The 13,245-nt window shown below is 38.3% G+C and overlaps 1 protein-coding gene across 1 annotated transcript in view; it reads right to left on the reverse strand.

The window, feature by feature from the left end:
- Nucleotides 1-6,312: 6,312 nt before the first annotated feature.
- Nucleotides 6,313-13,245, reverse strand: part of Diaph3 (diaphanous related formin 3) — a 479,227-nt gene continuing 472,294 nt past the window's right edge. The window contains exon 28 of the mRNA XM_010636939.2: nt 6,313-6,643. Within this exon, the coding sequence (XP_010635241.1) occupies nt 6,381-6,643 (263 nt within the window). The 3' untranslated portion in view covers nt 6,313-6,380. The remainder of the gene's footprint in view (nt 6,644-13,245) is intronic.

Genomic DNA, 13,245 nt, shown 5'->3' on the forward strand with positions numbered 1-13,245 from the left:
TTATAATTAGAAAATAAAAGAGAAATTTTTAGAAATACTTTTATAGTTCAAGTGTAACACAGAATAAAAATGCCAAAAGAAAAGTGTAAAATCTCAACCTTTGAATATCATCAAAAAAAGTTAAGGAACATAATACCTACTAACATACTTTAAAAGGCTGTTGTAAGAGGAAATGGACATTCTGCCCTGAAGAGATAACCCAAAAATTTGGTTTCCAATTCTATCACCAGAATGCCTTTAAAAAATTAATTTCAAATAAGAAGTCTGTATTAATGTAGATCTGTGGGAACATAGGGAATGTTGGTAATATAAGGAGGCATTATCCAGGGCTTTTAAAACACTTTTGTCCAATGGTTGGGATTTCAAAAAGGATAGAGGGAATAAATGTCATTTAAGATTTCCTGCCAAAAGCCAAGACTCTTTTTAAGTCCTTGCAGATGCCTAAAGGGAGGCTACTGAAATAAAATGACACTAATATAATTAGCGACATGGGAGCCAAAAAAGCCACTACAGTTAAACCCTAATTAGAGGACACAGCTGACTTTTGTTCTACCTCAGACTCCTCCCCACCCCACATTTAACATTCCCTTCATAACCACTTTAAAAGGCAGAAGTATGTTTAGAAATAATGAGCTTTTATGGATCAAGGTTCTATTATTTTCATTTTATGGGGAGATTTGGATTCAGTTCTGAAATGCTATCCAATCTCTGTGGTTCTTTGGCAACTCGATATGTTTTCCTAAACAGTAGCTCTTGGAACAAAATGGTTGAACAATTTGGCCCTTGGATATATTTTAAGCACAGGCCTACTGGCAAGGATGTGTAATAGCTACCATGTAACATTTACCAGACATAAAATAAATACTGGGTCACTGCTAGTGGTAGCTCCTGGACCTCAAAACTTGTAATAATTAATATAAAAATGTCACTTCTGGTTTTCAATCAGATTAGCAGTTTATATATTAGGATCTATTAGTTTCTAAAAGTATATAGTGGGAACAAAAACTTACCCATAAAACTAATTATCAAGCCAGGTGTGGAAAGCTGAGGCAGGAGGATTACAAGTTTGAACCTGACCTGGACAACTACGGGACTTAGTGAGACAGTGTTTTGCTTCAACTCAGCCATAAAGAATGAGAAACTGGAGACATTTATAGCTAAATGGATGCACAGTGAGGCCATACTCTTAAGTGAAATAAATAGGACACACATGTTTGAGAAACTGAAAGTGTAAATAAGGATCAAAATGTATAACAGATAATGTGAAATAGGAAGAAAAGGTCCAAAAGGGAGGGGGAAGTGGGAATGGGAGTGGTAGGAGAAAGGACAGAAGGAAAAGGAATAAAATGGAAACAAAATCTTTGTAAATAGGGAAGGGTGGAGGGGTTGAAGGGAGGGCAGGGGAATGGGGAAAAAAAGGAACCAAGATATATTATGTAAAGGTACAAATTCCCAATAATGAATGTCAGCGTATTGTATACCTGAAATGTACCAATAAAATTAATGAATGAAAAACAAAACAAAACAGGGATTGGTTATTTAGCTCAGTGGCACTGCGCTTGCCTTGCAAGTTCAAGGTCCTGAGTTTGAGCCATGGTACCAAACCAAACCAATGAAAACAACTACAAGAAAAAACATCAAATATACTTCCACTATTTATTATGTATTTATGTAAATGAGAGTTTAATATAGTAGAATGTAGCATATATATAAATTTAAACTCAGAACTACACTGGATTATGGTATTTTAAAATAAAAAGGAATCCCGGATTTAGCTATTATGAACTGTGCTACTGTAAGACAAGCGTAAACAGCTGAAAAGGCCTCCACGATGCTGGGTCCTAAAATCCAGTAAGGCTCCGGGAGCGTGACAGAGGAACGAGAAACCCAGGAAGGAACATACCAGGCTAGATGGTAAATAGACCTTTATTAGTCTGGCCAGACGGCGCTCTCAGAATAAGTAGCTCAGAAAGGCCCCAGCTCAGGGGCTGAGGTCCTTTTTATAGGGGGATTAAAAGGGGGTTAACATTTTAGGCTTGCAGTCAGGGGACAAAGGTCTGCTGATTTGAGCTGGTGGTCAGCAGTCACCTACTTGGCAGTCACACATTGATGAGTAACAGATACCTATAGGATGTTTCAAAGGCCACCAGGACATTCCGGATAAGCACAGTTTGACAATTAACTTGGGGTCTCTATGTACGGTACAGATTTTATCTCATAGTCTAGAACCACTAACTTACAGGTTAATCATGATCTGGACTTCAAACAGTGCAAGATTGCCTTACATTCCTAAGCCAGGGATTGAACAAAGGTCGGGGCTGTGGCTACAATGGGAGGGGGTTAGAGCACTGTCTCCCGGGCTCTTTGTCATTTAGCATGGGCTTGTAATTAGAGTCTTACACTACTATGAACATTGGTACACATCTTGCTATATAGGAAGAAGTCTTTAAGTTTTTGGTGGACACGTAGAAGTGGGATAGCTGGGTCATATGAAATTTCTAATTTTAGTTCTTTGAAGAATTTCCATGATGGTTGTATATTTTCACCAACAATGTGGAAGGTTCTTTTTTCACCACAGCCAATACTGTTCAATAGATGTGGTGGTTGGGTTTAACTGTGTTAACTTGACTCATTTGAGACCTACCCAATGGATTAGTAAAGCATGCTCTGGTTATGTTTAGATTGGTCACAGTGATGTGACCTTGGGTACTATATATGTTCCCTGGCCCTTTTCCTCTCTGGCACTGTTACCCTGTTCTATCTCCTGGCTATTGTGAACTAACCATCTTTGTTCTACTACTTCTGCTGTGTGATTTCTGCCTTGGAGCTAGCAGACCAGTGACAGAATCCCTTGCGATCAGTAGCCAAATTAAACCTCTCCCACTTTCTGCTAAATGTAATTTAGTATGCACAGATCCCCCTTTAGGCATCCCTTCCCCCAGCCTCTGGTAACCACTATTTTATTCAGCTTCTATGGAATCAACTGATTTTAGACTCCTTATTTGTGTGAGATCATATTTTGTTGGTCTTCTGTGGCTGGCTTATTTTTACTCAACAACTTCCAGTTCTATCCATATCACAAATGAGAGGATCTAACCTAATCCTTTTTGATGGCTTAGTAGTATTACATTAAACACTGGGTGCTTTGATACATTTCATTTACATATTGACTTATGTTTAAAAAGGCATATATGATGAAATTGTTTTGACAGAGAACTTTAACAGCAAAAAACACTACAAAATGTCACAATGTAAAAGAACTTCTGCTGTTTGCTTTGTTTAGTTCAGAAACAACAGGCACTGGAGGTATCTAGTCTCCCTAAAAAGTTTTGTAAATGAAAAACATTGTTAACTTTGCTGACCAGATACACCCCCTTCCCCTGGGCTAGAATAGATAACTAAATGAATTTTAAAAGTAACCTCCCCCTACCAAAGAAGAGCTACATCCAGGTTAAAATTCAACTGCCTCACCACCTTGTTTGGAATATCAGCAATATGAAGGGCGAAAATGAAGTGCAACCATCTGCCTAAGGTCAAGGGTGTAAAACCCTATGAAAGAGGCACTCGTAATCCAGTACTTGGTCTATCAGGGCACTGCCATTAGGTGTGATCGATGGAGTAAACGTTTGTTCTTTTACTTCCATTCTGCTGCCTCTGTGTGTCAGTTGCTAATTCCTTCAGTAACAGCTTCTCTTATTTTACAAATATTTTATTTATGTATTTATTTTCGGTACCGGGGATTGAACTCAGGTCCTTGTGCTTGTGAGGTAGGCGGGGAACTACTGAGCTAAATCCCCGGCCCTTTAAAACTACTTTAAATATTTGATTGGGAAAATTTTTTAGCAGTGTTTCTTTGCTTTTGGACAACTCAATGGGCATTTAATTGTCTGTGTGCTAGCCAAATACTTTGCACTGCTGTGAGAAGGGGGAAGGTACTCTATTTGGGGTTAGTCACTGGCCTGGATGCAACAGCCTTGTCAAGAGCATGGACCTCTATCACATTTTTGAATTGGCCATTCATACTAACTACTGGCCAATACTATCTACTGTATTAGGTAATATAGAAAAACAGAAATAATAAAGTATGTGCAGATATGTAGAAAGTGGTTTATTATGAAGAGCCCAGGAAAACTGGTAGTGTACGTCTGGTCCGATGGTAGGATAAGATGGAGATCCCTGTTCAAGCTGAGAAATTCGTTCTTCTGCTGGTTTGTTCATTATTTGTACCTATAACAATCTGGATGATGCATACTTTCTTTACTCAGTTTATTGATTCTAGTGCTAATCTGTCCCAAAGAAACTTACTAATACACCTAGAAATAATGTTTTATCAGCAATCTGGGATATCCTCTCTCCCGATCAAGTTGACACATAAAATTAACCATCATAACTGTTAATCCCAAGGAACAAAGTTTTGTTTGCTCAAAAACGTGAAATTGTACCTCGTTTGTCTTCAAATTCCAGTCATTGCTATTGTTTTTATTTACAATTGGCTAAAGGAATATTATGAATTTCAAAGCCTAATTACACCCTCAGCCTTTTGTTGAAGGGGCTGTATCAAGGAAATACCTGTATCAGGAAATGAGCGGTTCCTTGATTGAGTTGGTACTTAATCTTTCACTTGGGTTTTCCTTTCTACAACTATGGGTGCTTCCTTTCAGGCCTGAGCTGAGCCAGCCCCAGTCATCGAGGGAGAAGGAGTGCTGGCTGCTGGCTGTGGGCCTGACTGTTCTGCTTTTGGACTCTCCTGTCTTCCTCTGCCCCTGGGAATCTGTGACAACTCTACTTCCCTTTATGTTCTGGGCTTCTCCCTTGTGGCTGCATCCTACCCCAAGGATCCAGAGTGTTTTTTTGCACCTGGTGTGTGCAAACTTTTGGGTTAAATTTTTTGTTTCTGAAAAGCTCAAGTCTTTGTAAAATCATGTTAAGAAGTTATTTAGAATTCTCTTATTTTACTTCTCATCAAAACAATTCTGCCTTGCTATTTATTATAGCTTCTCTCTGCTTAATGTATAAATGTTTTTCATCTTTCTTAATTTTTAAGATTTTTTGGGGGTGGGGAGGGGATAGGACTTGCAGCTAGTGGCCAAAATGCACATTTCAGTAATACATACAGGAACAAATTTGTTTCTCACATTGGTTGTGGATCACATTTGCCCCACAGCATCTATAAACAGGGCCTGGTTCATAATTCTAATTAATTAATTTTATTAACTAGGAGCTGAATGGAGGTGACAGCTTAAACAAGGAAATAAAAAGCAGTATACTTCTCCAGGCTAGTTCCACATAACTGCTTCTTAACCACAAGTAATAGAACAGTCATTTATTTAGTATAAGTAATAAAGCAAAAGAGACATTTAGACAGACAACATAACAGAGTCTATCTCCAGCTTATCCACAGAATATGTGAAGGAGGGAGAGAAGAAAGCAGTTTTTTTTCAGTTCATGCAAGTGGGAAATTTATTTATTTTTTGACATGGAATTAACAAAGGAATGCTATGAAGTGAGGTACAATTGCAATATTTGCCTATGAAAACTTTCCTTGGGAAAGAAACACTTACCAGATCTTTGTTAAAGTTACTGATTGTCTGTTCAAAGAAACTGAAATTCCAAGTTTGTTCACAGGAATAAAACATTTCCATTACTGGGAAAGTTTGAAAATGGTAACTTTAATCTGCAGTCATAATCACTGGGGGTGGGGACAGCAGGGTATTCTAAACAGCACTGTAATACTGTATATTTACCTGCTTTAATCAAAAGCACATGTGTTTCGCAAAGAAAGTCCATACACATTCCTATTGTGTCATTTTTGGCAATGCAGTCAAGTTGCTTTATAATCCCTTACAGGGTCAAGTTAACATGAAGTCAACAGTGATGATAAAGAATTTACCGTCATTTCCTTATAGTTCTGAAACAAAGTTACATTTTTTTATAGTATAGGAGAAAGTTGGGAATGTATAAACAGTAAATAGGGAATATACATGAGTACTGTAGCAGGACAGCAGGCTGATGGTCTGACATTCATTAATGTCGAAATAGTAAAAACTACAGAGACTTAGATGGTTTTTTTAAGGACACATTGTTGAACAAATGTGCACCTATCTGCTCTCCATAGCAATATGTATAATTGAATCACCAAATATAGAACAGATGAATACCAGGAGACTAAAAAAAAAGTATTAAAGCCCATTACAATCTTGAATAAGCCAGAACTTCAAGTATGCAGAAAAAGCACTGCAATTGTGTATATAGCTTTATTTTTCTAATATATATCATAATTTAAAACTATCAAGTCACTTACACAAAAGCTTTTTTTTTTCAAGTGTTATAGCTTAGAGCATGGCTTTATATGTGGCTTAATCACTTTTTACCAGTCTAATTTATAAAGCTCGTAATCTTGCCAGCAGGGCTTCAACTTCAGGAATGGATTCATTTTTAGAAACAGAGCCAAGAAGTTCCATTTCCTTTTTTCTGTTTCTTTCCACAGCACAGGCTTCCTTCTTCTCAACTGCCTTGACCCTCCCTGTGGACGTATGAGTATCTGGATTATAATTAAGCTCCTTGGTGACTGGACTCCTCTTGGAGTTGCAACTGATATTGCAGTGTGAATGTGACCCTTCTGTCAACTGCAGTTTCTGATTTTCTACAGTAAAGAAGAAACATAGAACTTGTCACTTTGATAACCAAAGACTGGGAACATTATAAAACATAAATTTAAAAATCATTCTTAATGAACAAGTCCTCTCAGATGAGTGATGGCAAACCTATTAGAGCTTTCAGTTCTACAAACAACCGGCCCACTGTGGCACACAGGCTGTAGGTTTGCCACGACTGCCTCAGATGGACTAAAAGTGGATTGAAAATAAACATCAGAGGTTAAGAATAAACTAAAATATAACACAAAATAATTTCATTAGCAACAATACTTACGTCCTTCTTAGTTTATGACTCAAATGCCTGTTACTAGGTTATTATCGTTTGTTTTGGTTCCATTTGTATTCTGGTTTCTATTTAAACACCAGTTAAATAAATAGACATCCGTAACCATTCATCATAGCATCTGCTCTTTTCATGGCTCTCTTATCTTCTCCTCTTTTCCTTCATAAAACTCCTGATTACCAGAAACATCACATATTTGTCTCTTTAGTAGAATGCATGCTCTTAGACACCAGAAGCACTATTTTAAATATCACTATGTTTTCAGTGTCAAGAATAACTTTGGTACAAAGTAAATGCTCACTTAATATATGTCAAGGAAAGAAATTTTCTGCCCATACTAATACCCAAGATATGTGTGAATACTAGTAAGATTTACTTTCTTTTTCAAGAAAACATGGAAAGTTTCTAGCAAAAAATGTATGTTAATAATTTACCTTAAAAGTAATAGTGAATTTAGCAGGTAAAATATTAAAACTTCCTAGCAGTCCAGAATTGAGTCATAATCAAATCACCAAGTACATACACATCTATGTATATACACATACACATACCTAATATAAGTGATGGTGATCCTGACTTACCAAGGTAGTTAAGGAGTTGCAATATCTAATGTGATTAAAAATTCTGACTGAATGACTTTGCAAAGAATGCTAGATTTTTTTTTTCAAAATTAAGTGACTCTCATATTGTACAACATCATGAATGAGCTCTCTCTCACAGACCTGAAAACTTTTAGAAAACAAGATACCCTCAATATTCATGTAACCTTGAACGGGGCTTGAAAATGGCTTCAACAAACTTGACATGACATTTAAAGTTTTTTGGTTATTCACTGAGAGATGTTCCATTAGCCCAATAGTAATGACTTTGGAGCACAAGCAGTCACTCATGACAGTGTGTTTTATGTGAGTGCTGAAAATTCCAACCGAAAACAGCTTGTACATTAAAAGGTGGCTGCTGAAGATATTTACTGCACTGTCATTTCCTGACCAGGGGCTTGCAGTGATGGATGAGTATTTTGCACAGTTTCTTGGACAATCTCAACAAATTTTAGAAGCATGATCACCTTTTAGCTGTTGGAAGAAAACAAATACACTTTTCTTATCATTTTCTGTATCAGGTGGGCAATTGTTACTCAAAAATAAGAATCTAACAGAGCAGTGATTTTCTCTTAGAGCGGTTTATGTGTTGTAGCTTATAATGTACATAGTATGTTTGCAGGAGACAGCACAGATGGCACGGTAGCTCTGTACTTCCCAGGACCACACAACTTAACTTTTTTCTAGCACTCACCTTCTTGCTCCAAAGAATGTTTAAAGTGCATTTGCAGCTAAATGTAGATTGTTAGTCAGGTTACTGCTCTCTCCCCAAACAATCCTATCATTTCTTGTCATACTGTAAGACCTAAAGTCTCACTTCCACTCCAAGGAGCATGAACAGCCAGAAGGGTCTTCACGATACTGAGTCCTATAGCCCAGTGAGGGCTCCAGATGCAAGACCCAGGGCCTTACTTCCGGGAGCCTTGAACAGCCCAAAGGGCCTCCAAGATGCTGGGACCTATAGCTCAGGGGGGCTCCGGGAACTCGATGGAACAGCGAGAGTCACCCAGGAAGGAACACAACAGACTAGTTGGAAAACAGACCTTTATTAGTCTGGCCAGATGGCACTCTTGGAACCAAGTGGCTGGCTCAGAGAGGCGCCAGCTCAGGGGGTTGCACAGTTTTTAAAGACAAGGGGTGTGGATTGCAAGTACAGCAAGTGGGCAAGGGGTCAAGGGTCAAGGTTCTGCTGACCATCATGGATGGTCAGCAGTCATATACTCGGTAGCCACATCGAGTATATCAATGATTAACAGATGCCTATAGGATGTTTCAAAGGCCACCAAGACATTCCGGATGAGCAAACAGTTTGACAATTAACTTGGCGTCTCTATGTATGGTACAGATTTTATCTCATAGTCTAGAACCACTAACTTACAGGTTAATCATGATCTGGACTTCAAACAGTGCAAGATTGCCTTACATTCCTGAGCCAGAGTTTGAACAAAGGTCGGGGCTATGGCTACAATGGGAGTGGGTTAGAGCACTGGCTCCTAGGCCCCTTTTACTTTGGTCTCACAATATGATTGCTTGTAAGCTATTCCATCATGTTATCTTCAAGAAACCAGTTTATTCTGCTACTGGGCAACTCTAGTTAAATGTCTGATTGCAGAGAAAAGATGAGGTTGACTAAACTACAGACCTGTAATGTGCAAAACAATCTATGTATAAAATCCGGCAACTTATCTGGTATACAGTATCAAGCCTGATTTCAAACATGGCAAAGTGAAAAGACTACGAGATTTTAAGGTAAACTTGGGATGAAATCCAAGCTTTTAGTAGATGACCAACCCCTCTTATTCTCAGATTCTAATAATTAACCTTAGAGAGAAGCTGTGAGGATTAAAGGAAATAATGTGGGTGACACTTACCTTGCAATAGAGGAGGATATAGAGGCATGTGGAGAATTTTTTCTCTAAAGATGAAGGTTATAACATAAGCCTTCCTTTCTTGCCTCTTTCCTAGCTCTCTCAGGGAGGTATCTCCCACCCAAGGCTCAGGCCCCATTCAGAGGCACTGACCTCTTTGACTTTCCAGTGATTATATCAGTGAGGGCTAATACCATGTTATGAATAGTGTGGATTCATGTAGTGCTTTTACTTCTAAAGCATTTGAAGCACTTTAAACATTACCACCCTCACTTTATGGATTGAGGGGTAAAAGCAAAAGAAGGTTAAGTCAGTTGCTTAGACTCAGTTACTAAGTCAGTGGCAGAAGCCAAATGTTGTCTCCAGAGATACTGAGGTCAATTTAAAGAAATCTGAAAAGCTTTTTGCCAAAGATAAAGTGCTAAGTAATTCAAAGGGAAATTTCATAATAATGATGCCCTGTATTGATACTCTGAAATGCTTTTTGATAATCCTCACAATAACTTTATACCTATGTAAACTAGCTTCTCACAGTATCCCAAGGTCATGCACAGCCTCCTCTTTTGTCCTGGTCTCACTTTAATTCATGACTATGACTTTCAAACATGACCTGGGCCCCCCTAAAATTTCTTAGTCCATCCATTCTTCCATTCTCTTGGAGAACTATTTCATAGCTTATCTTTTCAAACCCCCAACATGATCTGCTGCACTCTCATTTAACTCATTCAATAATCGCAGAGAGACCCGTTACTTCCATACAGCACACACGTAAATATATTTTCTCCTCTTAATCCTAGATCAACCTTCTGTGTTCCTTTCTTAGAACAAACTCTTGGATGTGTCCTTACTTCAGGCATCTTCTCTGGCAGCTGCACAGTGAAGGTTCCTTCCCGACATGGTCCTCCCCTCTGCCTATAGGTGTGTTGTGATAACCCCCACATTTAGAGGCAAACAAACCCACAAACAACTAGTTGTCTCCATACTCTGCTCTAGATATCACCTTGATTCTCAGCTCCTTTTATAGCAAAATGTCTTGAAAGAATAATCCATGCTTACTCTCAATTCCTTTTTGCTCATTTTTCTTTTGAACCCACACTAATCCTACTTTTGACCCTTCACTCTTTTCAAATCACTTCTTGTCAAGCTCACTAATGAATAGTGTGTTGCCAAAAGTAAGGATTGCATATCCATTTGGACATCTTGGTTCTCCTTTACTGGATCTATATCAGACCCAAAGATGAAATTCCCAGCAGAGCCTGGGTTTTTCTTTCTATATCTGGTCTTTGAACTTCTCTGGAGGCTTAGGTGAATAACAATGGGCGGGTTAATGCAAGCAAGAGCATTTTTACCCTTTGAGAAATTCAGATAGCTGTAGGGTTGCCTCCGGGACAAAGGGATGAGAGAATAACTAAGTTGGTATTTAACTCCTCTGTGGTTTGAGGTGGAGAATCTTTCAGAGAGGCAACAGATGAGATGATGTAAAAAGGAAAGAGGCTGTTCCTGAGGCCTTTGAAGAAATAATGATATTGCATAAGGCCTTCTTCTAGGACAAACTAACAGCTCAGAAGTTCCTAGATTACAATTTTTATCCCCAGGACTCACATTTGCCTCTCAGAGTCTTCAACCCCCACCCCATCCAGGTCCTTAGCTCCTTTTTGCTTTGTTTCTAGACACTGGAAGTACAAGACTGTGGAACTGAGGGAGCCACATCTTAAATTGTAAACCAGCTGAGGCTGGAAAGGAAGAATCACCTATTCTACTGCAAAGAGAGAAAATGATTTCAGGTTGAAAAAGTTCAAATTTCTAGTTAATTTTTATTAAAAAAAAATCTTAATATAATGTTGGTTTAAGGCCAAGTGTGTTGCTATGACTATTATTTTAAAAGTTGTGTTGGTGGGCCGGGATTTAGCTCAGTGGTTCTGTCACCTGCCTTGCAAGTACAAGGACCCAAGTTTGATCCCCTGGTACTCAAAAAAAAAGTTTGTGTGGGCTGAACTGCAGACCTAAATTCCATGCAAAAACAGGTACTTTGTTTCTAAATGCTTCACTTCCAAACAAGAGATGACAACCCTGTAAATCAGCGAGAACTCTATGTAGGTGTTCTACATATGTGTTCAAAATCATGAATAAATTATAACAGGATGTCAGTGGGCTCATCCTTTACACATGAAATCAGTTACAAATACAAGATGACACACATGGAGTCAATGGAAGGCAAGGCTGGGGTGGTAGAAGTAGAAGCACTTCTATTTCCCCTCAAATCTTTACCAGTACATGTTTAGTAATGAAAACTAAAAAATATTAAGGCAAAGACTCAGCACCCCCGCCCCGAAAAATACTAAGGCAAAGAAAGATAATTGCTTAATTCTCCAAAGGGACTATGTGCGTACTGTTTTATGAATCAAATCCTAGGCTTTAAGTTTTTCCATTTAGGGTGTTACAGCTGATGTCTGTATATGATATATCTAGGATTCCTGCCAATATCCAGGGCCACTGGTAATAGTGTTAATGACAGGCACAGAACCAGCTGCCATTCTTAGCGCCAAATCAGAAAGGGATCTAATTTATTCATCTTGTATCTACATTTCGGGGGAAATGAATAGGATAAGAATACATGCTATTTTCCTTTAAGGTAAGAAGATTCCTTATTTCAGTTTAATACCTCATATGATTCTTACTATAAAAGTTGTTCTGGAGCCCCATCATTCCCTGAGACTGAATGAAAAGTTGGAAACTGTTGGGAAAATTGAACTACTCTTAAATACAGAGATCCCACTGGACTAACAGTCAAGGCTGTAAACCAAATCTTAGAAGAGTCCCCGCCTGGCCTTTGGCAGAGCAGAAATCTGGATGACAAAGAAAGCTAAAAACAAAACAAAAAACCCAAACTTCACCATCCTGTGCTAACATTGAGTAACACAAAAGACACAGGAAACTTGTCAAGAACTAAATATAAATATGTGCACCTTGGCATCTAAATAGGGGAAATATTTCAGCCAGTAGTTGTTGTTTCTGGAGCTAGGAGAGGAAGGATAGGGCCCTGGCTGACAGCCCTTGGGGGAACCCTCTCCACCGCAGGCAATATCAGTTATGGTTCTGAAAAAGGCATTCTTCCCTTTAAGTCGGTATCGATCTCCCATCACATTGTGGTTCTAATGGGCACTGGCTTCTTAGAGTGCCAGCTCTCAGATGAAAAATAAAATTGAGCTCCTGCCTTTTGTGGTCACTGGTGAGCTAGTGGCAGCCTTGACAGGTTGAAGAATGTAGAACTCTACTGTCCTAAAATGACTGCATCTCTTAAGTCTTCCTGAAATTCAGTCTCTCCTTACAATTCTTTACCTTTTGATCTTTACTATTACTCTGACCCACTAAAGTAGTTATTTTGTTTCACCCCAGCAATAGCTTTACTTTGGTGAAAGGAAAGAAAAAAAACAAACCCATAAATAGAACTTTTGAAGTACCGTGGGGGTCTATGTGATCACTATCACATAGTGTATACCAAATACACGTTTTTAATCTATGCAATAACTAAAGTTAGTGCTGGCTGCTAGAAGCCCATATCCCCATTGTTTTTCTTACTGCTTATTTACCGAGGCCAGAAATAATTGCCTTCCCTTGGTTTCACTTTGCTATTTATTTTATCTTATATATGGAAAATATAGAAAAATGATAAAAACAGCAAAGTAGCACTTTGTGTATGGTTAAAATCTTTTAGGAGTACCAAGAAACTCTTACTGAAACCAATTACGTAAAAACAAAAACAACTAAAAAACACTCCCTGCAGTTAAACAAAACAGACAAGGCAGATGATTAAAAAAAAAAAAAAAAAAAAAAAAAAA

This window comes from Fukomys damarensis, unplaced genomic scaffold, assembly GCF_012274545.1.
Source record: "Fukomys damarensis isolate Sample0158 unplaced genomic scaffold, DMR_v1.0_HiC HiC_scaffold_38, whole genome shotgun sequence".
NCBI classification, from domain to species: Eukaryota; Metazoa; Chordata; class Mammalia; order Rodentia; family Bathyergidae; genus Fukomys; species Fukomys damarensis.